Source organism: Patiria miniata, unplaced genomic scaffold (assembly GCF_015706575.1).
Source record: "Patiria miniata isolate m_02_andy unplaced genomic scaffold, ASM1570657v1 HiC_scaffold_1, whole genome shotgun sequence".
Taxonomy (NCBI): Eukaryota; Metazoa; Echinodermata; class Asteroidea; order Valvatida; family Asterinidae; genus Patiria; species Patiria miniata.
This window is the reverse complement of record NW_024037047.1, coordinates 17,112,996-17,139,067: the sequence shown is the minus strand read 5'-3', so window position 1 is coordinate 17,139,067 and position 26,072 is coordinate 17,112,996. Positions and strand designations below refer to the sequence as shown.

At 41.1% G+C, this 26,072-nt stretch overlaps 1 protein-coding gene across 1 annotated transcript in view; it reads left to right on the top strand.

The window, feature by feature from the left end:
• LOC119723935 (sushi, von Willebrand factor type A, EGF and pentraxin domain-containing protein 1-like) overlaps positions 1-26,072 on the top strand; it is a 100,492-nt gene that overhangs the window by 38,835 nt on the left and 35,585 nt on the right. The window contains exons 21-32 of the mRNA XM_038194853.1: positions 205-396; positions 1,282-1,485; positions 2,401-2,652; positions 3,197-3,445; positions 4,128-4,328; positions 7,523-8,098; positions 13,539-13,700; positions 15,300-15,461; positions 17,746-17,907; positions 18,585-18,794; positions 19,808-19,949; positions 22,757-23,295. Of these exons, the coding sequence (XP_038050781.1) occupies positions 205-396; positions 1,282-1,485; positions 2,401-2,652; positions 3,197-3,445; positions 4,128-4,328; positions 7,523-8,098; positions 13,539-13,700; positions 15,300-15,461; positions 17,746-17,907; positions 18,585-18,794; positions 19,808-19,949; positions 22,757-23,295 (3,051 nt within the window). The remainder of the gene's footprint in view (positions 1-204; positions 397-1,281; positions 1,486-2,400; positions 2,653-3,196; positions 3,446-4,127; positions 4,329-7,522; positions 8,099-13,538; positions 13,701-15,299; positions 15,462-17,745; positions 17,908-18,584; positions 18,795-19,807; positions 19,950-22,756; positions 23,296-26,072) is intronic.

Sequence of the window (26,072 nt, the reverse complement as noted above, 5' to 3'; positions counted from 1 at the left end):
TCCAGTTTGTATGGAACCAAAACATATAATTTAAATCTCTCCCAATTAATACTTGGTTTGGTGGGACAAACTGGATTGCCAGTTTGAAATGGGCAAAAGATTACCATGACTATAAACTTGAAACTGTCACAGTGGAGTAAGTCTTGATTTTTCCAGAAGTCGCCCAATTCACCAGTTTCTTTCTGTAATTTAAATTGTTGTCAGCTCGCAGATGCCCTGTCCTCGCCCCACCATTCTTTGGAGAGTTTGTAGGTGAGTGTCAGAGGGTCTATGGCAGCGTGTGTCGAGTACAGTGCAGCAGTGTTGGGTACCAGTTGGTTGGTTCCAGTGAAGTGACCTGCGTGTTTGACGGGAACAACACATACTGGCAGCGAGCAGAAACACCCCGGTGTGAACGTAAGTCAAATATTTTATGCTTTGTTTCCCCAGTTAAATTACGAGGTTGTTGTATGGACTCTAGGAGCAGACTATGACCAAAGGCAGATCAAGGGGGAGGGGGAAGGGGGCAAAATAAAGTGGGGCATTCCACCTCCATAAAAAATACAAATAAACAAAACAAAACGGAAAATTCATGGTAAAGGAGACTTAATGCTCTCATTAAGTTGCAGTTTATAGCACGTTATTTACACTTAATGACTCAGTCGTCAGTCCACAAGTTAGTCGGTCAGTCCACACGACTCAGTCAATAGTCAGTCAGTCGGTCAAGTCAGTTAATCTCTAATTTGTCAGTGAGTCAGTAGTCGGTCAGTATTAAGCCAGTCAGTCAATCAGTCACAAATCAATCAGTAAGTCAGTTGGGAGTCGGTCGGTCAGTGGGGAGTCGGGGAATCAGTCAGTCAGTAGTCAGTGGGGAGTCAGTCAGTCAGTCAATCACTCATAACTCAGTCGGCGAGTCAGTCAGTCAGTGGTGATTTTAAAAGTACATGTATTTGCTTACCAATGAGATTAAATCAGTCAAGCGTGCCATTGCGGGCTGTCAGCTCTGGTCCGCTGCTTGCATGTGAAGGCAGTCTTGAATGTGAAACAATCCTGTGTGGATGTGTCATGTGTGCGTTATTGCGTGTGCGGTCCGCCTACACGCGTGCAAGACTCCCCAACCTATGGCCACTGGCCCAGGTATGTATTAGTCAGTCAGTCATCTTAGTTCAGAGGACAATAGGCTTCCCCTTTGGATCCAGTAAAAATTTGAGCAGTTTGTTAATTCTCAGACAGGCTTTCAAGTCAATGTTACACAACTATCATATCCGAATCATTTATTTTCAATTGTTATGATATTTTCAGTGGTCAGCTGTGATGCCTTAGTTTTGCCGACCGGTGTACAAGTCGTTCCATCAATCTGCAGAGTTGGTACTCCATTAGCTGGTACCCTGTGTAGTTTCTACTGTTTGAATGGATTGGTTCTTACCGGGGGTGTCTCGTCTATCGTGTGCGGAGTTCAAGGCTCGTGGGAAGGTGGCTCAGCCAATCTACCGACAAGTTGTGAAGGTATTATAGGGGTTAATAGTGGTGCAAAAACAGTATAGAATTGTTGTCCATGGGGTTTTTGCATAAGAGAGGTGAAGCCAATATGGCTGCCATTTGCCCTCGAGACAGTACAAAACCCATTTACTATAATATCACAATAGACAACAAATGTCTTGTTATACCATGTTATTATAATTTATTATACAAGCAAACTTGTATCGTAAATGCTGATTGGTCGATCTATGGCAACAACAGTGTGATATATTATGCGGTATTGCACGGTCCATATCGCACCCTGCGTATTGTACTATTCCAAGATGCAAGTGATATTCCAGCTACATGTGCTAAACTGCTAAAAGGTTCTCGCAAAGTGTGCTAGTTCATATTTACTGTGTGTCAAGTTTGATTGTTGTCATCGTGGTTGCGCTTTCGGAACATGGAAAATGTAGTGGGTCTTTGTCCCACATATCGTTCGGCCTTCGGACTCGTGTTATGTGGGACACAGATGCACTACATTTTTCTGTGTTCCACTCGTGCTCACGGGATAACTTCTTACATCTTGTTTTAGTCTTTATAAATAATGACAACATAATAATGATAAAACAAAAATTTCCGTAAAGACAGAAATTTTATCTGTTTGTCACCCCATTGCATTTTGATTGAGCAGTCTAGTGCTTTAGGTCTTTCGTCTCTTTTTATGGAGATCATGTATGTCAATGGTTCCCGAGCACCAGGTTGTAGACGGTGCTCAGGGCTCGTAGCGCAAATGTGGCATGGAGCACAGGGTCTCACAACCAGTTTTAAACATCAGTAAGATACGGTGGTTTAAAAACACCCATATGATGGGCCTGATACCAATAGGAATAGGTAAACTGTCTCGGGTATTTTTGAGTGTATTATTAAAATAAAGGTTTACCGTCTTGTTTTTCCTGTTAGATCAAACTCCCCCTTTCCTCACCTTTTGCCCGGGACCCATTTACGCCACAGTTACAGACCCATCCGGGTACTCTGTGACCTTTGACCTGCCTAGAGCCCAAGACAACAGCCAGTCTGGTACCTTGACTCTCGTGACGTTACCAGCCGATATCACTTCGCCGTATTTGTTCAACAAGTCCACTGAAGTGACGTACACGTTTAGTGATGAGGCCGGCAACTCCGTCAGTTGCATTTTCTGGGTCTACATACTCGGTGAGTGCAAAGTCCGGTCCTCTGCATGTCAGCACGAGTGAACAAGAGCAAGAAAGGGTGTGTTTTTTGGGCAAAATGGCTTTGTTTAAACTCCATTGAGTGCCATCCCCCTCACATGTCCAAGGGGTGCCAAAACTGACGTGATTTTGCCTTAAGAAAAAACTATAGACAATTTTTAGGGGTCAGGTAATGTCGGACTTCTGTTATATTCATATAGAGGACAGTTGGGTCCACAATTCTTGAAGGTCCACAATTGACGATCGTGTACAAAATTGGGACACTGGGGCCCACAATTGAAGTTGTTTGTTTGTGGGGCCTGCCCTGCACATACACATGATGCAGAGGTAATTTACCATGCAGTGTATATGAGGTAATTTATATGCAACGCAGTGGCTGTAATGTAAATGGTCATTTTTACAGACTGGACACGTGGTTGTTCTAGACCAATGAAAGTACAGTATTAGAGACAGGTAATAAGTTATAATAGGTAATACTCATAAATCATACCTATTTATAAGCTTGAAGTGTCATTGCTATTTAATAGATGAGAGGGCACCGGAGGTTGTCTTCTGCCCAGACAGCTACAGTTTCACAGCTCAGGCTAGTGTAACGGAAGTCACCTGGGAGAAGCCTTTATTCCGCGATCCTTCTGGAGATGAGTTGGTGGTCACCAGTAACAGGGGACTGGGTAACCGAGACAACTTCACGGTGGGGACGCATAACGTGATGTACACGGCGCGGGACACTGACAACGGAAAGACTGCAACATGTGAATTCACGGTGACAATACAGTGTGAGTTAAAACCTGAGAAATATGAAGAGTTTATTTCCAAAACACAATACATCCACTTACTAAAGACTAACAACTATATAACAGCTGTTTCTAAACTTTTTGCTCTACTTTATTCTTAAATTGTGTTTATTTAAGCCATAACTGACTTTAAGCAGCCAGGAGAGCATGGGATTTTATTAAAGGTAACAAAAAAGCATTTATTGTGTTTTGGAAATATTCAGCTTCTGGGTGTGAGATTGAGCTGGGCACAGAGTCACAGTGGTGGGGAGACTCAGAGGGGAGGTTGTCACCTAACTTTAGAGGGCGCTGATGTTCAAAAGTGCATGTATCACACGTTGTATGCCTATCGCTCCATATACTGTTTTACTTAAGTAAATTGGATGTTGAAGTATCAATTTTTAACTTAAAAGTTAAAAAATATTTTGTTATGTCTATGGTTTCCATCATGCGCAACAAGAGACGTAGGTTGCCGTAGCCAAAGGAGGTGGGGGGGGGGGGGTAATTCCCCCCTACACTCCCCATACAAGCATTGTTGCTCCTCCCCCCTTGGCTGCTATGCATGTTGCCCCTTTGGGTGTTAAAACACCATTTCTATAATCACAGCAGTCAACAATTGTTAATTGTCAGAAAACAAACCTCTGATAATGGATGTCATGTTCATCTGTCTTTATCATTGGAACAGATGCGTCGTGTCGTAGTTTGGATGCCCCTGCAAATGGGGCCCTTACCTGCGCTCTTTGGGTCCAGGGTACTATATGCAGCATCCACTGCAATGAGATGTATGATATTCCAAGGCTTAGCAGTGATCAGAGACCACCCGTTCAGTACATTTGTGGCTTGTCAGGCATCTGGAGTCCTCACGATTTTATTCCAGATTGCTCAGGTATGTTCATAAATGATCAGCTGAGTGCATGGAAGAAGGCCATAATGGTGAAAAGTAGATCAAGGGGTCAAATTCAAGTTTCAGGGTAATCACTATTGCATTATTTTCCCCTGTTTAAGGATGTAGAATGTTGGATAAAGAATCCAATAGATAAACAGATGGATGAATGAAAATAGAAACATGTCGAGCAACGTACACCATGTGGAAAGAAATCTCTTCTTGGAAGAAGTGTGGTTCTGAAAAAGAACCGGTTGGTTGAGTGTAGAACTCAACATTTGGAGAGGAGGCTCTGTCCATCCTCAGGAGGGTGAGTGATAAGTGCGGATGCTGGAGGTTTTGTGGCTGAATGCGTGTGCAGTGGGGTGTGTCGGATGTAGGATGCGCTGGGGTGTGTTGGACGTAGGATTCTGGATGCGCGAGCCAGGGTGTGTCTGATGTAGGATGCTGGATGTGCTGGGGTGTGTCAGATGTAGGATGCTGGATGCGCTGGGGTGCGTCAAATGTAGGATGCTGGATGCGCTGGGGTGTGTTGGACGTAGGATGCTGGATGCGCTGGGGTGTGTCAGATGTAGGATGCTGGATGCGCTGGGGTGTGTCAGATGTAGGATGCTGGAAACGCTTGGGTGTGTCAGATGTAGGATGCTGGATGCGCTGGGGTGTGTCAGATGTAGGATGCTGGATGCGCTGGGGTGTGTTGGACGTAGGATGCTGGATGCTCTGGGGTGTGTCAGATGTAGGATGCTGGATGCGCTGGGGTGCGTCGGATGTAGGATGCTGGATGCGCTGGGATGTGTTGGACGTAGGATGCTGGATGCGCTGGGGTGTGTCAGATGTAGGATGCTGGATGCGCTGGGGTGCGTCGGATGTAGGATGCTGGATGCGCTGGGGTGCGTCGGATGTAGGATGCTGGATGCGCTGGGGTGTGTTGGACGTAGGATTCTGGATGCGCGAGCCAGGGTGTGTCAGATGTAGGATGCTGGATGCACTGGGGTGTGTCAGATGTAGGATGCTGGATGTGCTGGGGTGTGTCAGATGTAGGATGCTGGATGCGCTGGGGTGTGTTGGACGTAGGATGCTGGATGTGCTTGGGTGCGTCGGATGTAGGATGCTGGATGCACTGGGGTGTGTCAGATGTAGGATGCTGGATGCGCTGGGGTGTGTCAGATGTAGGATGCTGGATGCGCTGGGGTGTGTCGGATGTAGGATGCTGGATGCGCTGGGGTGCGTCAGATGTAGGATTCTGGATGCGCTGGGGTGTGTCAGATGTAGGATGCTGGATGCGCTGGGGTGTGTCAGATGTAGAATGCTGGATGCGCTGGGGTGTGTCAGATGTAGGATTCTGGATGCGCTGGGGTGTGTCGGATGTAGAATGCTGGATGCGCTGGGGTGTGTCAGATGTAGGATGCTGGATGCGCTGGGGTGTGTCAGATGTAGGATTCTGGATGCGCTGGGGTGTGTCGGATGTAGGATTCTGGATGCGCTGGGGTGTGTCGGATGTAGAATGCTGGATGCACTGGGGTGTGTCAGATGTAGGATGCTGGATGCGCTGGGGTGTGTCAGATGTAGGATGCTGGATACGCTGGGGTGCGTCGGATGTAGGATTCTGGATGCGCTGGGGTGTGTCAGATGTAGGATGCTGGATGCGCTGGGGTGCGTCGGATGTAGGATTCTGGATGCGCTGGGGTGCGTCGGATCTAGGATGCTGGATGCGCTTGGGTGGGCTGGATGCATGATGCTGGTTGCTTGTTTCACAACTACACTTCTAATTCCGAGAAGAGATTTTGTTCCACAATTTTTTTAGTTCATCTCATCTGTCATACAAAGCTTCAGTTAATATATAAATGGATATATGGTTATTTGTTTCTTATGACAAGATGTTGCAATCACAGATTGAATTGCATCAAGTCGAGACAGGTAATAAATCTAGTACACACTGCTTACATGTATAAATACATCAAAATAAAATAACAGTAAACAAGTACAATAAATGACAATTTCTCAAATGTCAACCCCCTAAAAATGTTGTTTGACCCAGCTTGAGGCCCAATACCGCCCCAGCCCCAAAACTACCAGTACGTTGCGAATCCCAAACTTCATTAATATATATTTTCCGTTAGATTGCTTACAACTGTACGAAAAACTATTTTCAGTGCGTTAATTTCCCCCCGACGTGCAGAGGTAAAGCACAGTTTATTAGATGCTTGCAATCCAACATCCTCAGAAGCGTGCAGCTAAAGGAGTTCTCCGGTAAAAGGCTGTTTGCATAAACAGGGTTCCCAGGGTCATGGAAAAATCATGGAAAGTCCCGGGAAGAGAGTTGTCCTGGAAATCATGGAAAAGTTATGGAAATCAAGATCATGTAAGGTTCATGGAAAAATCATGGAAAGTCCTGGGAAGAAAGTTGTCCTGGAAATCAAGGAAAAGATATGGAAATCAAGATCATAAAGGGGTCATGGAAAGAATCATGGAAAGTCCTGGGAAGAAAGTTGTCCTGGAAATCATGGAAAAGTTATGGAAATCAAGATCATGTAAGGGTCATGAAAAAATCATGGAAAGTCCTGGGAAGAAAGTTGCCCTGGAAATCATGGAAAAGTTATGGAAATCAAAATCATGTAAGGGTTATTTTTGACAGGCCGCTTTAAGAATGGCTGGGAGGAGGCCATTACGGTTTTTGAACTGCCGTTTTGTTTACATGGTTTTACATTGTATCCGTTATGCTTTTGCAGTGGAAATCCTCTTGAAATGAGCTTTTTACTTTCAGGCAATCCTTCAGACCTGCGTTTTGAATTGTTTGTGTTTTTGTAGTTGTCATTATCTATTTGTATATTATATTCTTAATTTTTTTTTTAACTTCTAATTTAATATGTTTTTCCAAAACGCGATAAATGTGTTTTGTTACCTTTAGAATCCTGCCCTGTTCTGGTTGCCGAAGTAGGTTTCAATGGATTTTATCTTATCACATTTTAATAGACAATTTTAAGCAAAAAAAAAAACCTTAAAAACAGCTGTCAATATTGTATCAGTTTTCATAACAGTACATTTTTTTTTCAATTTTTTCAGATGGATTATTGCATTTTGGAAATCACTCTTCAGTAACTTGTTTATATACTGTGTACTTGTATTTTTAATATATATACGTGGGCCTGGAATTCTAATGAATAGTAAATTATAGTGTTTTTGTTTTGGTTCATTAGAGGCAAGACGTCCTGGCAATTCCCAACTTCCCGTAGACGTGATGTATTTCTCCGGAGATTGCAGCAGTCAGTCGACCAGGGACAGCATCGCTGCCGCTTTCATCACGCTTCTGCAGGACGCGAATCTCTGCCAGCCGACAGACCAGTGCACTGTGCAGAATGTTCAGGTCATTTGTGGCCCGAGCACGCGCAGACGTCGTAGAGCTCTTGAAGATTTGCCAAGCCGAGCACGAGACGTGAAACTTAAAGAGAAAAAATATTTGGAGAAAGAACATATGCTATCACGATTCAGACAACGCAGAACTGCCGTAAATGAGCAGGTCTCTATCAGCTTTGATATCAGCATGCCTGTCCCGCATTCTGAGGGCGACAGCAGCTTCAATGCCGTACTCAGTGCAGAGAGTACCATGATGGCGGCAGCTGACACTTTGATTAACAAAATGAGCAACGGAAGCATTCCGCCGCTTCAGGTGGAAGGCATAAACGTGACACTTGACGAGGACTCAATGAGTTACGGATATGCAGAGATTGATTGTGAGCCAGGATACATCGCTAACAATGATGACTATGTCTGTAGTAAGTACCAAATAAATGTAATACTTATGATATAATGTTATATAATAGCAAATTTGCACCTGCAGTATTGGTGCTCAAGGTGGCACATCATCATTATTACCCTACTCATTGGGCCCATAACATACTAAAGAACATCTCAAGTTCCTATGGGGATAAACAATTCCATGTTGCTATATCGGTGCAAAGAACATAAAACCTATCACAAGTACCAACTCGACCCTCCTTATATCCATTTACTCCTACGTTAGGAGACAAATGAGTGACACAACAGTGCCTTGCCCAAGGGCACACACACCATAACCCCAGGCTGGACCCCAACCCACAACCTGCAGAATTACCGGCAAATCTTGAGTTCAATGGCGTGGGGGGGGGGGGGGCTGGACACCATCTTTCTATCGGGGCATGGTTCAAACTGGACGATCACGGGCATTATCAGACAATAGGTGGTGCTTTTCAGGGCGGTATAATTGCCAACGTTGCCAAAAAAGGCATTCATTTAAAACGGCTGCTGGTGAAAAAAAGGGCACCTTTGTAAGAAAAAAAGGAACTCTTAAACAAACAGTTATTTTTTTTGGGGGGGGGGGGTAAACTGCTGGTGAAAAAGGGTACTTCTGTACAAAAAGCAATTTTTACAAAATGTGTTTTTTAGCACAACTTTCAGTTCAATTTTCCAAACATTTGGAGAATGTGTTCTACTCTTTGAGACCTACATGTACTGCAACAATAAACGAATCTTGAAAGAATGGCTACTCTTATTGGTCAAGTTGTTGCAGGGAATAATGTGGATTGATCAAATTAGACTTGCTAATTTTTCGAAATCAAGTGCATGCTTATGTTCTGCACATGTACATGTACAGACATGCATTGTTAAAGGGCAAGTGGCATTCATGTTCAAGATATTACTCTGTTGGAATTCAGGGCAGGTTTTGTGTGTGTGTTTGTGTGTGTGTGAATATCAACTTGAAAGTCCAACTTGCATACGTAGCAAGATATATAACAGAACCCCCTCCTTTTTGTGTTGCAGGCATGAGATTTTTAAGATTTTTGTCCGTAATCAGACTTTTCGAATCTGAAAGAAGACATAAGATGCATCTTTCAGACATGTTATCAATTTTCAGACTTTTTATAATTGACAATCTCATCCCTGGTGTTGGTCAAAATCAAATGATGATTTTGGCCCCAAAAGTTGATGGGGCCCTCTAGTGTTGCTGTAGGATGGCGAAGGTTGTTTGAATGCTTCTATATTGACCCAAAACAATATTTGTAACAAATTTGAAAGCATTTGAATGCAAAATGTACAAGTTATGCCAAAAATACTGTTTTTTGACAAAAAAAATAGCAAACATAAAAAAGTAAAGCGCCCTCTTGTGGTGGCAGTAGCACACCCAAATGAGTTCAAATTATTAAGTACTTAGGGGCCATTCAGAATTTTCAATGTTTTAAAATTTCGATCTTTTTTCCAAATTGTGGGTGGGTGGGTCAAGCTAAATAATTAAAATCGAAATTCACTTTCCATGGAAAAAAGATTAAAAAACAAAGAAAGATAGATCTTTTGACTTGCCTGAACAACACGCAAGCGTTCCGATATCGCGATGCATGTTTCTTTTCCAACTTGTCCTGTATGTACTGTACATGTATGTCATGTACGTGTATATAGACCCACTGTGGCATGAGAAGGAGGTGGTTTTTCAGTAGACTTGGACGCCGGGCGTTTGGAGCGGTTAGGCCGTGCAGAGGCAGCAGGGTACCAGGTGTACTAGATCGGCTCTATAACACGCCGCGGGTGTCGATTACCAATCGCTATAAAAACTGGACTATTCAACCACTGGTCTCCAAGACTAAGAAGACCGCAGCCTGTGATGTGATGACTGCCCAAACCTGATGTTTTTCTTTCGCTCGTACCCCGCCCTGCAAACAGGGCAGGGGGTACGAGGGAATGTTTTTCTCAGCTACCTCACGTGACAGGCACAACCTCGTATGTCACATGTCATCCACCTCATCCAGAAATAGCCCCATAAATGTGCCCAATTTACTGGACTGCCTCCGTAAATAAGCCACACTGCCACCATATACAAAAACATGTTGAACTTTGTTAAATTTTGATTTTCACATTTAGGCTTAGTTTGTAGTTTATTTTTGCTTTAGAAGCATACTCACCCCCTTTATAGGCTAATTAGAAAGTGCTGCCTTTTTCAGATGTCGATTTTTCGAAAAATTTCATGTTGAAATTTTGATGTGCAAACGAATCTGGAAATTTCACGAAAAATAGACACGTTTTTTTACATGGTCGCAGTGTAACCTTTATTTACAGAGGCAATCCAGTAAGTTGGCCACATTTATGGGGCTAATCCAGAAAATGACAAAACCTCGGTCATCTTTGTGGCTTCCAAGACTGCAACCTGCCTTTCCCAACAGCATATCAGCTGGCAAAACACAAGAAAACTGATGAAGGCCACCACTGCAAAAGAGGAAGACTGACAACTTCACGCCGTCACTGAACTAGACACACATGTACACACATGTACATGTACATGGGTATACATGTACATGTTCAAGTATATGTACACTGTACATGCAAGTGCATGTACATGTAGGCTACAATAAATGTTCAGTTTTTTATTAATCGAAATTAGGGGTGGGTGGGTGGGTCAAAATAATTTGGAAAAAAAGTCGAAATTTTAAAACATTGAAAATTCTGAATGGCCCCTTACTGGTACCAGCCAGCATTCTTGCCAAATTTCAGGAAAATATGCCAAAGCATAGTGGCTGAAGTAGGGTAGTGGTCAGAATACCTTCACCTTGGCCACTGATTTAACTATGCACTTTACCCACAATGCCTTACATCTAGAGCCATAGACTTGTGCATGTGTCAGTCTGTTACCGTCATCAGTCTGTTACCGCAGGCATCCGTCTGTTACCATGGTTTATTTGAATGATAAAAAAAAGATATATGAATTTTCTTTGTCAATTTTGTTCATACGGTAGCTTGATGGCTACAGAGAATCAAACAAAAAAGAAGAAGTTATTCCTAACTAATATAAAAGACTAAAAAATATTTTTTAGATACTTCGGTAACAGACTGACACATAGTTTTGGTAAAATTTAAAAGCAGCAGGATTTTGGGTAAAATGCAAAACAAATTCAGTTTTGGAATTCTAGGCAAAAAAAGGCAGCTTTTTGCTTAAAAATGACAAAATACAAGAACAATTTGTCAAAATATACTTATTTAATTGTCAAAATATACCTAAAATGCAATTCATTAAAATTTTGCTTTTTAACCAATAAGTGCCTTTTTTCACCCATTTTCTGGTCAATTTTGCATTGATGTAAAATTGAGTGACATTTTTGTATTCTGTACCTGATCAGCTTAAAAATGGTAGCCAACATGACCATTTATTATGAAAAACAATTTATGACCCCAGGATGACATTTTCACGGAATTGCCCTCCAGCGTTATAATTTTGTTGATTTCCCGATGAGCATAAGCGCTGAAGTTACTCAAGCTATCTCTAACTTACATTATATATTAGTTTTGAATGACTGAAACAGTGGATTTTGTTCTCAAGATTTGGTTGGTACTTGGTTGGTTCTTCTCCTCAGTACTTCCACAAGGGAGTATAACTAGGAGGCCAGAAACACCGGGACAAACCCTTTTTATAGGCCTTCTTGGAGCAGGGCCAGTAACTACCTCAAATAGCACACTCTCAAGAATGAATGTGTAAAGGAGAACTGAGGAGAACTGTTTCGGACTGACTCAGTGTTTTATTCAGACATATACGTAGTCTCTTTTCAAGAAGCGTGGAATGCTAGGTTAATTATGGAGGGCGCCATCTGTTGGCCGAACATCAACAAGTGTACATATACAATGCGGGTATGTTACAGAATGTATAAATGAAATTATGAACAGAGCAAGTCACTTGTCAGAGAAAGATGAACCCGCTGCTATGTAGGCATAAATCAGATTCGAACCAGCCAACCGATCCCATTAGCTTGGTGGTCGAGTGGTAAGACATCCGCACTTGAAAGCAGGAGGTTGTGGGCTCAAGTCCCATCCGAGTGATTTTTTTCCAACTTTCACTCGGGAGGTAACACACTGAGTATACAGTGTTTATACGTCAGTGAAGGGCAAAAAGTAATTTGATTACACAACCATGCGTAATTATTGCGGACGTAGTTTGCCCAACAGTTTTGGCATTACAAAAGTGTAATACATTGGGTACGCATACCAGTGTTGTAGTACTTGTACTCGGTACTCGTACTCAAATACTACTCGAGTACTCTTTTTGGAGTACTCGTACTCGTACTCGAATGTCAAAGTACTCGTACTCGAAATGACGGTACTCGTACTCGGGCAGCAAAGTACTCATACTTGACATGTTGAAATTGTACTCGATCATCAAAGTACTCGTACTCGAATAGCAGTTCTCGAAGAAAAAATGGTATAGTTTGACTTACCACGGCCTTATTTTATTATCGATATTTTCAGTTAGAAATAGATGATTGGCTTGCAGAGAAATCAAAGATTCCTGATTTTTCTCTGTGCACGTCCGGACAAACACATTTAACAGCTAGCCGTGAGTGGGTCTGTATATCGGTCTGACTGGGCCTGGGCAAATTACGAACAATGAACCATTTGCCATATGGCCGTATTCGGAAATAAAGGTATACTCGTACTCGGAAGTACAAGTACTCGTACTCAGAGACCTGAACTTGTACTTGGAAGTACAAGTAGTACTCGGTAACCTTACTTCTTGGCAGTACTCGGTACTCGGAAAAAGTACTCGACTACAACACTGACGCATATGTAATAATACAGGTTAATAAAGAGAGGGTGACACAGAACCAATGCATTGCTGGCTGGAGTGGGTTTAATCAATGTTTCAAGACAGTAAAACTGCTCTTCTTCATGTAGCGGTATTATAATTAAAATTTTGCCCTGCCCAAAGGCAATGAGTCTCCGGTAAAGGAAGAAGCCAGACAAGGGGTACTCCAGTCAGCTCAAATCTTTTTTAACTTGGAGGGAACTGCTCCTCTTTTGATTCCAGCAACCACCGACAAACACACTCACAAATCTTCTCTCTTGCATTTTCCCCCACTCGGTCCCCCACCAATGTATACATTTGTAACAACTTGTCAGCGCGTCTCGCTCTTTGACCCATGACCCCCGCCAGTGAGCCCCAGGTGCACGACATATTATTAGCGTACGAGAATTAACAAAAGTTTAGCACAAAGTGAGTTTAATGGCTGTTACATGTACTTTGAACACAATTGAAGAATACAATGAAACGGATGTTGTACTTTGTTTGTTAGTTTGAAAGCCATGTAACTTTGTCACTGTTATTTTTTGCCCGGCCAAAAAAATATATTGAGTTTTGGAAATAAAATCTTCAATTCTTCATTTCAAAACATTTCCTACATCTGTTCCATCATTTCCCCTCAGCTGCATGTACTACAGGTGTCATGTTCAATAGCTCAACTGGGGAGTGCCAGTTTTGTCCCAGAGGGTTCTACCAGGACCAGCAGGCGCAGTTCTCCTGTATTCCTTGTCCTCCTGGAAATTCAACAGCGGAGCAAGGAGCCAAAAATGTAACTTTGTGTCAAGGTATTAAATCATTTTTTCATTTATAGTCTGGTAAACTATATTTTGACCCAGAACAAATAGCAATAGAAATCATTCAAGCGTCAAACAACTTCAAACAAATACAAAAGCAAAGTATGTGATAGATCTAATTTTTTTATGAGGTGGAGAGGCATTTTTTCCAAGCACTTTTTAGAGATTAATACCGGTCTTATGAACTTTTTCCTGGAACAATTCATCTGGTGACTTGCTTCGATTTACATGCCTATGTAAGCTAATGTTATCATGACCACATGCAAGTGCAGCAGACGACAGTGCGTCGGAAACTAATAAAACCAAAGTTTTTTTCCTGTGATAGTATTTTCTTTTGCTTTTCACATAAACTTTTACAGTACATTTCATGTTTTAAGAGCAGTACAGGTTTATATATAACTTGGTTAACAATTCTACATTTGATGGGGATGCTGTCTATTTCAAGTCATAACTTGATCCAAAGTGTATGGCCTTCTGCCCAATAATATGTAAGTAGATAGACGAGATACGTGTATTTACAAAAAAAGTATGCAAGTTTTTTGTTTGTTTGATCATAGGCCCTACATTTTAAAAAAAGATACCAATTGGACAGTCTATGCACAGACCATTTTGAAATTAAGCAAAAACCCTTTATTTAAAGAATTGATTGAGGGCCTGAAAATGATGATGGTGAACAAATAAATGTTTTGAATTTGGTTAAGAAAATGCAGGAAATAGTTGGCTCAATTGCTCTGATGCTTACATTTGTAAGTATCATGAAACAAAAATCTCAAAACACTTTGATCATAAAGCAATAATTTCTGAGTTTAATGAGAAACATGTTAAGTCCGTATATGAGCTGTGCATTCACATTGTACATTTTCCATAAGTAATTAAATCAGCAAAATCGAGAAGATCCTGAGGTATGAAAGAAAGGTTTGCTTGAGATATTTGCTTGTCAAGATCAATGCACTCATTCCAGACAAGCACACTCGAGTCCCGAAGTCTCAAGGAAATGATTTTTTTTTATAGAATAGACCTCCTGTTACTCTTATTACTTTCAAAATGTATTACTTTCAAATTGTGCTCAGTGGCATGGGGACAGGGAGGTAGGTTTGAAATATTATTCAAATACCTGAGACAGTTTACCAATTCCTATTGTTGAGGGTACATCACGTGGGTGGTGTTAAACTGCTGGTAAAACACTGCAGCGTTCTGTGCCACATCGTGCAGTACGTGTCACGTGTGTGCCAATTTAAATCTCCATATAAGGAGATTTTTAGCACTATATATACGAGGCACGTACACATGACCAGAGGGCTGTACCCGCTTTTAAAACCGGCCAAACACATATATATTCCCTTATTCAGTGGGGAAAAAAAACGATTATGGCCATTTTTTTCTTTTTATTTATGATCTATTTCTTCGCTTGGTAGCAGATGTTTTCAACATCTCCCAGTCTTAGATGCAATCTTTTTGGTGTGGGAGATTTTGTAGTGTTTGCTTGATCATCCAGAAAACATGCTGGTAACTAAAATATCTGTACCAAAATTGTAAATTTCTGTAGCAAAAAGAAAGCTTAACTTTTAGTTAAACGTTTGTTGTCAACAGATGAGTGTGCAGCGGGCAGTTTCTCGGACAGCGGCATCATCCCTTGTTCAAGATGCATGATAGGAGAATACCAACCACACACGGGTCAAATGTCGTGCCTACCTTGCCCTGAGGGATTGACAACTGCAGACTTTGGATCCCAATCTAGCAACCAGTGTTTGGGTAAATAGCGATTAGGATAGCAGAAAGCTTATGATACATTAAGCCTTTAAACTCGGCCCTAATTTGAGGTTTTTTTTGCTTAGTTAATTTCTGGGACTTTTTTCAATAGAATTCTTTATTATGACTGGGTAAGTTAATATCAACTGAAAGCTTGTGAGCTATAAAGAATTTTTAAAAAAAGGATAAAAATACGACCCCCTCCCTCTCAATGGCGGCCATTTTGTAGATTTTTTGTAGATTTTTGGCAAAAAAATCTTAAAAACAAACAGCTAGGTGACTTTTGAATGCATTACTAGAAAAATACGACTCTTCATGAGAAAACACCTCAGAAAGCAATTGTATACATTTTTGGTTGTCATAGTAAGTAATGACTAAAGAGACACAAATGGTGCGGTTTTGGTGTATGAATTTTGAGGTATTTCATGCAATCATATATTCACTATTCCATGAGACCAAAAATTATTATTTTTTGTACAGAAATAAATATAAATACCTTCCACTAAGTTATTGGAAAATGTTTCCTTGCATAAATAGTGACATAGCATGTAAAATATTGTTCAAGTATCATCATGATTATCATGGATTTTATGCCAACAAAAAATACTGGGAAAATATTACGTGCATGACTGCACATAGGTCTATCTACTAGGGATGCATCACATGTCATTCAGAATGTCTGCATTGCTGCCATGGTCTCCTTTCTCGCCATTTCCGTCTCCCAAAGAGAGAAGATTTAAAACATCTTTGTCATGAACCAAGTTCCTCTTCACTCACTCACTCACTAAGTCGGCTACAGCCGAGCCCGGGTACAGATCCTCCATTCGTGAGGATTCCTCATGCACGCATCTAGCTCATTTGTCTCCTCCACCCCTGTGTCCCTCTTCAGTACAATTTGACAAAGAGCCTACTTGAATTCACCGTACATGACGAACGGTCATAACAAACCACGGGCGGTGAACAACAAAGGTCTGGCGTCTTTTTCACTTCACATGTAAAAGCGTACAGATACAAAAACAAAAGATACCATTGGGTAGCCAGTTCATGAAGCTAAAAAATGGTATCAAACATGAGTCAAAAGAGGGCGGCAAACACAAAATACAATAATCTGAAATTTTCAATCATCGGCGATCGATGTATCTGAAAAACAGTCAGAGTTGCTCTTTAATGAAGTCCAGCAACTACATGTATGTCTAAAATGACTCCATTTCAGTCTCAAACTACACCCTTGAAGAGACTTCATCTACTCTACTCCCATAAAGTTTCTGAAGAGTCACAATAGTAAATGTGACTCCTCTGGGGCTCCACTGACCCCCTGGATGAGTCACAATGTCAAGTATTGAAGGGCAAGGGGGCTGGGGTCTGGAGTTGTGTCTCGTTGGCGATACCCAATGCGACATCTGAAAGATCAATCAGTATTTTAAATCTTAGCCTAACATCTTGATTTGCCCCTCTACTGTAATCACAGTAGATACGTGGGAAAATGTTCTTCTGATACTTTTTTTATGGAGGCCATTAAATCTTAATTTCGGGACTATCCTCGAAAACATCCAGCAAGTTATCACAACTTCAAAGCCTTACGTTGTGAAACATGGACGTCGCCAGGATTTTTTCTAGAGGGAGGCAAAAAATTTTTTGCCAAAAAATGCTTGTATTTCTCATCATTCTCGATTCATCAGTTTTAGCGGGGGGCAGGGACATTCCCCCCCCCCCCCCCCCCAACTCGTTAAATTTACACCACTTTGTTTTCTCGCCTCTTTTTCTTTTTCCTTTTTTTCTTTTTTCCTTTTTTTTTTTTTTTTTGGCTTTTCCAGGGGGGGGGGGGGGCAAGTGCCCCCCCCTTGCCCCCCCCCCCTCGCGACGCCCATGTTGTGAAATAAAAATCGTAAAGTTGCTTGACAAAAGCGAGTCACGCTCATCTGGGGTCAAATGCAAATGCAGGTTCAATATGCACCGACGACTCTGATGAAGAGTCACAATAACTCCACATAATTTGTTACAGTCAGACACGTTCGACACGTTTGTCGTTTGACTCTCAATAGCACAGCATGCTAACAACGACACCAATGATGAGTCAGATAACTCACAAACTCACTCTTCAAGAGAGTCGCTTGACTTGAATATGAACTTCTGATTAACTTGTGATGAGTTGTGCTGACTCTTGATGGCTTGTGATAATTTGCAATTGCTTGTGGAAGACTTGTCATTAAGTTGTGATCAACGTGTGTGGACTTGTGATGACTTGTGGCTATCAAGAAATTATCCTTTTTTTTTGCTTTTCCTTTAGAAATTTGCCCACCAGGCAGTGTGTCGGCAACCGGTCTGGCTCCGTGCCAACCCTGTGAACATCGAAGCTATCAACCACTGAGCCAGCAGCAACACTGCATATTGTGCCCGGGCAATAGCACAACACTTGGTACCGGATCCACTATGCGGGACCAGTGTATAGGTAGTAATAATTTTTTTTTGCAAAAGCTTTGTCGCCAGCTTCAGCTGCATGATATTTAGGTCCTAATATGAGGTCAAAGTCAAAGAATATTCAAGACTTCTCAATAATTTTGAAGTCGGTTAAAAAAATGAAGCAACCTACAAAGGGTTTCACAAGTCCCTCATTTTCATAAATGAACTCTGTGTCGGAACTAAAGAGGACAGCATTGTAATTTAAGCAACTCAATGAATTTTGTGGCCCATGATCAGAAGGTCAGGGGTTCAAATCTATGCCAGTGCTGGTGATATATATCGTGTCCATGGGCAATCCACTTTGTCTAATTGCCTTTTAACACCAGGATTGTAAATGGGTACCTGCATTAGCTGCGGAGTATACCATGATGGATTAATTGGCATCCCATCCAGAGGGAATAACCCTTTTGATTATTAAGGCGGAGTAAGACAGCAATAACTTTGTATATAGATAGCATAGGCATGACCTTATCCTTTGTACATTGATTGTTATTAAATTGAAAATAACAAAACATGTACCCTCTGAGACACACAGGAATATTTCATGCCACAGAAATTGGTGAAATTGGATCAGAACAGACTGTACTTTTCCCCAACTTCATTACTCATTTGCTTGTGATTATTCTATTTCGATCAACCATCTCTCATGGTCCATATTTGCTGTAGATGTAAATGAGTGCGCCAGCTCCCCATGTGACCACCAGGCTACCTGCGTGGACTTGATCGACGGCTACCGCTGCGACTGTCCGCCAGGCTACGAGGGCGTACACTGCCAAAACAACACTGACGACTGCCTGGACCACCAGTGTACCCACAATGCAACATGCGTGGATGGGTTGTTGGGATACGTATGCGTTTGTGACCCAGCATTCCAAGGTATGAGTGTTGAAGAATCCCGAAGCAAGTTTGATCAAGTACTTTTGGGAAGTGGTTAATTTGTGATGTACCATGTTGCACACAGTGTTGTATCATACTTGGACTCATCAAAATGCACTCATACTCGTACTCATGGAGAAAAATTTGTCTTGAACTCATACTCGTACTTGTACTGTACTGATATGGCAAGGTACTCGGCACTCATACTCACTTAGACTCATACTCTTACTCACGGAAATGGACTGGGCTACAACACTGGATGCGCACGAATACCTGCAGTGTTACACATGAATACCAATCGGAAGGTTTTGCAATATGAGAATGAATAAGGTGAACGCACTAATTAGGTTATGAGTTTTTGTGATCTTGTGAAGTCACATGCGACCCGCTATCAACTACATACATACAAATGTGTTGCGGTACCCTGCGCTGCTATATCAGATTCAAACCAGCCAGATCATCCCAGGTGGTCAGTCAATTGACGTAGGAGGTCATGGGTTCAAGTCCTAACCAAGTAATTTGTGAATTCTTTCTCAAAAGCAATTGGACAACACTGTGCTTGTAAAATACGTCAGTGAAGGGCAAACCCAATATCGAATATATACATATACAGTGACATCTGGATAAGTCAAATCTCAAGGGAATGGATAAAAAATTTCAAGATACGCATACAAGTTCCCAATTTTTCCCTATTTTTCGCTATTCTTTTGACGGGAATAAGTTCTTACTTTGAGTTAACAGGGTTTTCGAGTTAAACGGTTTTGACTTATTGAGATTTCACTATGCGAATCCATTTCGCATATAAACTACAAATCACCCACTTGTCAACCAATGGTCCTAAAATTAAAGAAATCTTGCAAATTGGTTCAATTAAGCTAATCAAATTCAGGAAATGTTGTTAAACAGTGTCCAAAGAGCATAAATAACCATTTACACAATTAATTAATAAACAAAAAAATTAGAACTGCAAAATACACCGAAATTCAGGAACATTTCTGGCTTTTTCCCTTCAGGCACATTCTGTGAGTTGAACATTAATGAGTGTTCCTCGGCACCATGCCAGAATGACGGAGTGTGCCATGACGGAATCGGCGGATATGACTGTGAGTGTCCTTCAAACTATCACGGGGTCCACTGTGAGCAGGAAAAGACAAGGTAAGAGTCACTGATGAGTAATTTTTTCCAACACTCATGCGGGAGGTAACACACTGTGTATACAGTGTTTGTACGTCAGTGTTGTGTCCTCAGGGTAACTCTACAACTCAATAATTGACACAGAGACATGGATAACTGTCTGAAAAGGCCTAAAGTGGCCAAACATGTTAACATCTCAAAGCTATCCCTTGAACAAGAGAGAAGGAAAGTACTGGAACTTTCCACACAGATGCGCATGCATGCGCCTTGACAAGCAGAACGCAAAGGGTGCGTTTCATGAATTCCCTGTCTAATGTTGTTCATACTAATACAGGGGCTCCACAGGGGTGCGTTTTGTCCCCAGTGCTTTTTACTCTTTACACTAGTGACCTCAGAAGTGAAGACCCTATGTGTCCTATGATAAAATATGCAGATGACACCTCACTGACAGAGTTGATTAGTCATGACAATGAGACTGGATACAGGAACGAAATTGTTAAGTTCTGTAATTGGTGCAAAGATAACTTCCTAATATTGAACACGCAGAAGACGCAAGAAATTGTTTTTGATTTTAGGAAAAATCAGAATGTCATCAAACCTGTTGTTATTAGTGGTGATGAAATCCAAATTGTGACAGAGTATAAGTACCTTGGGACGTACATTGATAGTAAATTGAATTGGAATGTGAATACTCTTAAGTTATGTGCCAAGGCTAGTCAACGGCTCTTTTTCCTGCGGAAATTGAAATTATTTCATGTTAATCGTGATATTATGTTGCTTTTTTATCAGAGTGTCATACAGTCCGTCATGTCTTTTTGTTGTATCGCCTGGTTTAATGGTTTGACTGTTGTGAATTCGAACAAGTTGAAAAGGATCACTAAAATTGCCAGCAGGGTCATTGGTGTTGATGTTCTGGACATTCAATCAATGTACCACAATGCTCTTGAATCCAAACTGAGAACCATTATGCAAGACAATACTCACCCACTCCATTCGTTCATAGTACAAAACAGGTCAGGTAGAATCCGTCAATTGAATTCTCGTACAACACGACACAACCTTTCATTTTTACCCAGTGCAGTTTCACATTTTAACAAGAATTATACTAGATAATGCTGTTTTTATAATCGTGCTGTAGTGTGTTTTTAGTGCAATCAGATTAGCCCTTATTCTGTCTTATCTCATAATATTCTTATCCACCCCTCCTCACACATCTACCCATTTGTGTCAGGTTAAATTAGTAAATTGAAATCTCGTTAACACGACACATTTTTTTTTTTCCCCCTTATTTTTAACCAGGGCAATCTCGTGTTTTTAATCAGACTTATAGTAGATATTATGCTTTTTAAATCGTGATGTAAATGTGTGTGTTTATACCCCTCGTACATGTAAGTTTAAACCCTTTCCCTGTTTCCTTTTCCCCCGGTCATATCCCCCTGGCTTTCTAATCCCCCCCCCCCCCCCGGCTTGCCATTGTGTCCTTCCCATTTTTCGTCTTTATACATAATAGCTCTATCAATCCAGATATTTTATTTATATATTTAATCAGGCTCAATTTGTTGTTCTATTTCTGTTTACGTGTACTCTTGTCAGTGTTCTTATATTGTTACGCCTATTTGTACATTTATGTAATTTGTTTTTGTTTTGGTTTTTAATGTGAAGTTTTTAAGTGTTTTATACATCATATTTGTGTGCAGAACGAGGAGACAAGTTTCATGTTTTTACATGATGAGAATAAATAAATAAATAAATAAATAAATAAATAAATAAAAGTACATCAATTGTCTACTAGTCTTAGGTCAAGTCCATACACCTCAGTCAGTGAAGGGCAAAACCTTATATTGATTTACATATTACCCCGACGCAAATTCATCTTATAAATCAGTAGTTTAATTGCTATATCCTTACTATAAATTACCACAAGGCCACTGTGAATTGGAAAAGAAGAGGTAAGATACACTTAAATCATTCAAATGATTACAGGGTCTAGTGTGAAAAAAGGGCTAAGTGAGAATCACTGATGATGAGAGTCACATTATTACCAAAATACCACAACCAATTATTACATCCTATTCTGTGTGTCTCTCTCAAAATGTTTGCCATTGTCTAAATTTTCTTACAAAATCTGTTGATCCATCCCGGTCTCGAAAAGAGCGAAAAATTTTACAACTGTTTTACCCGCCAAATGTTGCCTTGATCGTATGCGCACATTTTTACATCCATCTGTGACCTTTGTGGTGCATTTACTGCATTTAGCCTCGTCCACGACATGCTTTTACCGTAGTAATAATTTGGCACTTTGCGCAGCTTAGACAAGTTTCGTGAATTGGTCCACAAATTTGTTGCAAAAGCTTCAAGGTGCAGTGTGAACAAGAAATTAATTAGACAAGTGACAGTGTCACATGCAAAACTACCTGACAAAGTTCAATGTGAACAAAAGTTGAGATGTGCAAATCATTTTCACCTCTTTTTGCACCGGTGTTCCAGAATTCTGATGAACCAATTAAATGTATTTAGAGCAACTTAAGTCAATTCAAATGGAAATTTGGTTTTAGACGGGAACTTTATGAATTAATTTTCCATTGACTGGACTCTGGAGTTATATCAAACAACTGTACAGCCGATCTAACAACTCGTTGTTTCAAAAGGTTAAAATTATTTCTCAGTGATCTTTGGAATAATTCATTAGTTCAGCACAACTCTTTAACAGGTGTTATGATATCCTTTACAACTTGAGTTCACTAGATATGATAACAAAGTAATTTAGTAGGTGGTTTTATTCAGAGCATTTGTTGTTTATTTGTTTTTTGTTGTTGTCGTTTTGACAGTTGTTCTGATCCAAGCCCCTGCCAGAATGGCGCTACATGCATGGTTCTTGGGGACGGGTACCAGTGTATGTGTAGCCCAGGTTACAGCGGCACTGACTGTGAAGTGGACACCAATGAATGCCTCAGCTATCCTTGTTTGAATGGCGCAACGTGCACGGACAGGCCCAACGCGTACCACTGCACCTGCTTGACTGGCTTCACAGGTTCCCGTTGCGAGGGCGATATTGACTGGTGCGCCTCTTCCCCGTGCCATGATGGTGCGACATGCGTGGATATGCTCAAAACCTTCCGCTGTGTGTGCCCGCCGCTGCGCTCAGGCCCTCTGTGTGACCAGACTCCCTGTCAGAATGGCGCCCTCTATATCTCGGGTGATGACGTAAACGTAGATGCATACACCTGTAATTGTCAGCCTGGGTATGTGGGTCGGGATTGCGAAATAGATATTGATGAGTGCGCATCAAAACCGTGTTCTAATGGAGGAACTTGCCATCAGCATCAGATTAATGCATTCATGTGTGAATGCCCGCCAGGTTTTCAAGGTAAGTGTGGAATCAGCCAACATTTACATCCATTGTGTACTGGACTCCGTATAGGAACAGTGATGATAATAATAATGGATATTTGCACACGTATCTACCGGTATTGGTGCTCAAGGCAATACATCATTATTACCCCTGCTCATTTGGACCATTACCAAACTTGACTGCAGTCATTTAGCATTCCTTTAGCATGCAATTAACATGCGAATGCTATGAGAACTGCCATTTGATAGCATTCACAAAAAGCCATATATATATGTCTGTACTTCCTAAAGCATTTTTCATAGCATTCCTTGAGGATAGCAATCAGATAGCAGTTTTATAGCATGTCAGAAGCCCGAATTATGTAAATGAGCTATAGCATTCGCATGCTATGGAGAATGCTATTTAGGCATGCAAACGTGAATGCTATAACAGCATTCACATGCTATGAGAATAGCATTCGCATGCTATGAGAATAGCATTCGCATGCTATGAGAATAGCATTCGCATGCTATGAGAATAGCATTCGCATGCTATGAAAATAGCATTCGCATGCTATGATGCATGCTATGTGAATGCTATCATGACTGCTATATTGTGACATGGACACGGGCATCCTACAACATACATTTTCAATGTCACAATTTATACCAAAAATTACTTGTGTTATATCAGCTTTAATAATTGAATGTATTGAACCATATTTAACACAGCTAACACCATTTTGAAATTTAATAGACCTATGTATACAGACTGTGATCAAAATATATGAAATAAGAAAATTGTTCTTTAAGACTTTATCAGCCTCAGAATTGCTGTACAAACATGGGGACAACCTTTGTTTTTGTCTAACATTGTCATGCTTATAAAAGCAATGGCCAGAAATTTCATGCAACAATTATCTGCTTATAATTTGAATTATCTTTGAAGCAACCAGTAGTCACTTTTATGCCAGTTGGCATCACAATTAAAAACAGTTTTATCATCCGATATCCAGCTGATTCAAAAATTCAATCAATTGGATGAAGGAATGTTCAACATCACATACACCATGAACACTAACATACTCAAAGCCAGAATAAAATTGTCTTTATCTAGCCAAAAACTGAATACCCACCATGTACAAATATAGACCCATTGGTAGTACAAACTGTAGACTTACCAAATACAAGCAGTTTGTGAGTGTGTTGCATACATATGTATGGAGGCTCCATATTGCTTGGTTCAACTGTTGCTTTTAAGTTGTCAATTCCAAAGACTTTCAGCCAGTCATCCAGTGTATTTTGTCATGTACATGTACAACAATGTACAGGTTGAGTGCATGCATGTGAACATGAAATTATATCCACAAGCATTCATGCCATAAGGTATGTCCATGCTTTCTACAATTTCTTGCAAAACTATGTGCAGCCTATACTGCACTCTGCACTGACAATATTCAACTGACTGCAGTTTTCAAATTTCCCACACTGACTGTTAATCTGTGGAATGCACAAGGCCATCACTGATCATGTGACTTGTAGTCCATGATATGATTGGCTTATATATTGAAATGCTATTGTGCAGGCTATGCTTAGCCACAGAATGCTATACTTTAAAATTATTTTACAATTGACTGCTAAATTGGAATGCTGTACTCAATTTGCAGTCCTCCCTCTTTCACTTGCATGCTATGCAGAATGCTTTGAAGCTCGCATGCTATTTGGAATGCTATTTTCATTCTGTATGCTATTGAGAATGCTATATGGACTGCTAAAGTTAGCAGTCATCATCTTCTTAATGCTATGTGGATGCTATAATAGCATGCACATGCTGTTTAAATGCTATTGAACTGCTATGCACATGCTATTATAGCTCCCTGGGTATACAGCTCAATGCTACCGTTTTGGTGCAAATTAAGAAATCAATCCAACCAATCACAATAACGAAGGGTATAGCCACTCACAAAGTGTACAGCCACTCACAACAGCTCCATTGTGTAGGACATATGCACACACTGGTGTTACCATCTATGCTAGCCCAGGTGGACTCCCTTTCCTCACTACGTAACGGAGGGAGTCCAGGGTATGAAGTGCCCAAAACCGGGCGAAAAAATTTATGACCAATATTTTCAATATTTTTACCTTGTTGGAGAAGCTAATTTTTACGTCGTAGTATTCTATGTGTCCTTATCTATTGGGCCGCTGGGTTCAGAAATTCCATTTGCGACGCTGACCGACCTTAATTTGGAAAATAAACTCGAAAGCAACGTTAAACTTGTACGTGTTTGTAGACTCTTTTCATCAGTTTCTCACCACCGAGTCTATTCTAGTCGTACATGATGTACGTCTGTGCAGCGTGTAGTCTGGTTCCCTAGACCGGACGGTTATTCTCCACGCTCATATCACGTCTGGTCCGGGGGCCAGACTATGCAGCAGGAATATGCAGTGCGCACGCGCGATTTGCTTAGTAACCGCCCTCTTATGCACGCGCACTTAAAGGCGCGGTCGCTAATCCAATGACCGACCGTGTTTTCGTACCAGTTACCAGAAACACGTTTCGGCTTTGGTCGTTGGTTGAGCGTTTTCGTGACATCGGTTGGCTGGAGTGACGTCACGGTTCCAACCAAAACTAAACAAATGAGGGCGCTAGCGTGCGTGCGCGCTTTCGTACGCACGTACATGTACACTGTACATGACGTACGACTCTGGGAATAAACTGATGAAAAGAGACTACAAACACGTACAAGTTTAACGCTGCATTAGAGTTTATTTTCCTGATTAATGTCGGTCAGCATAACAAATGGAATTCCTGAA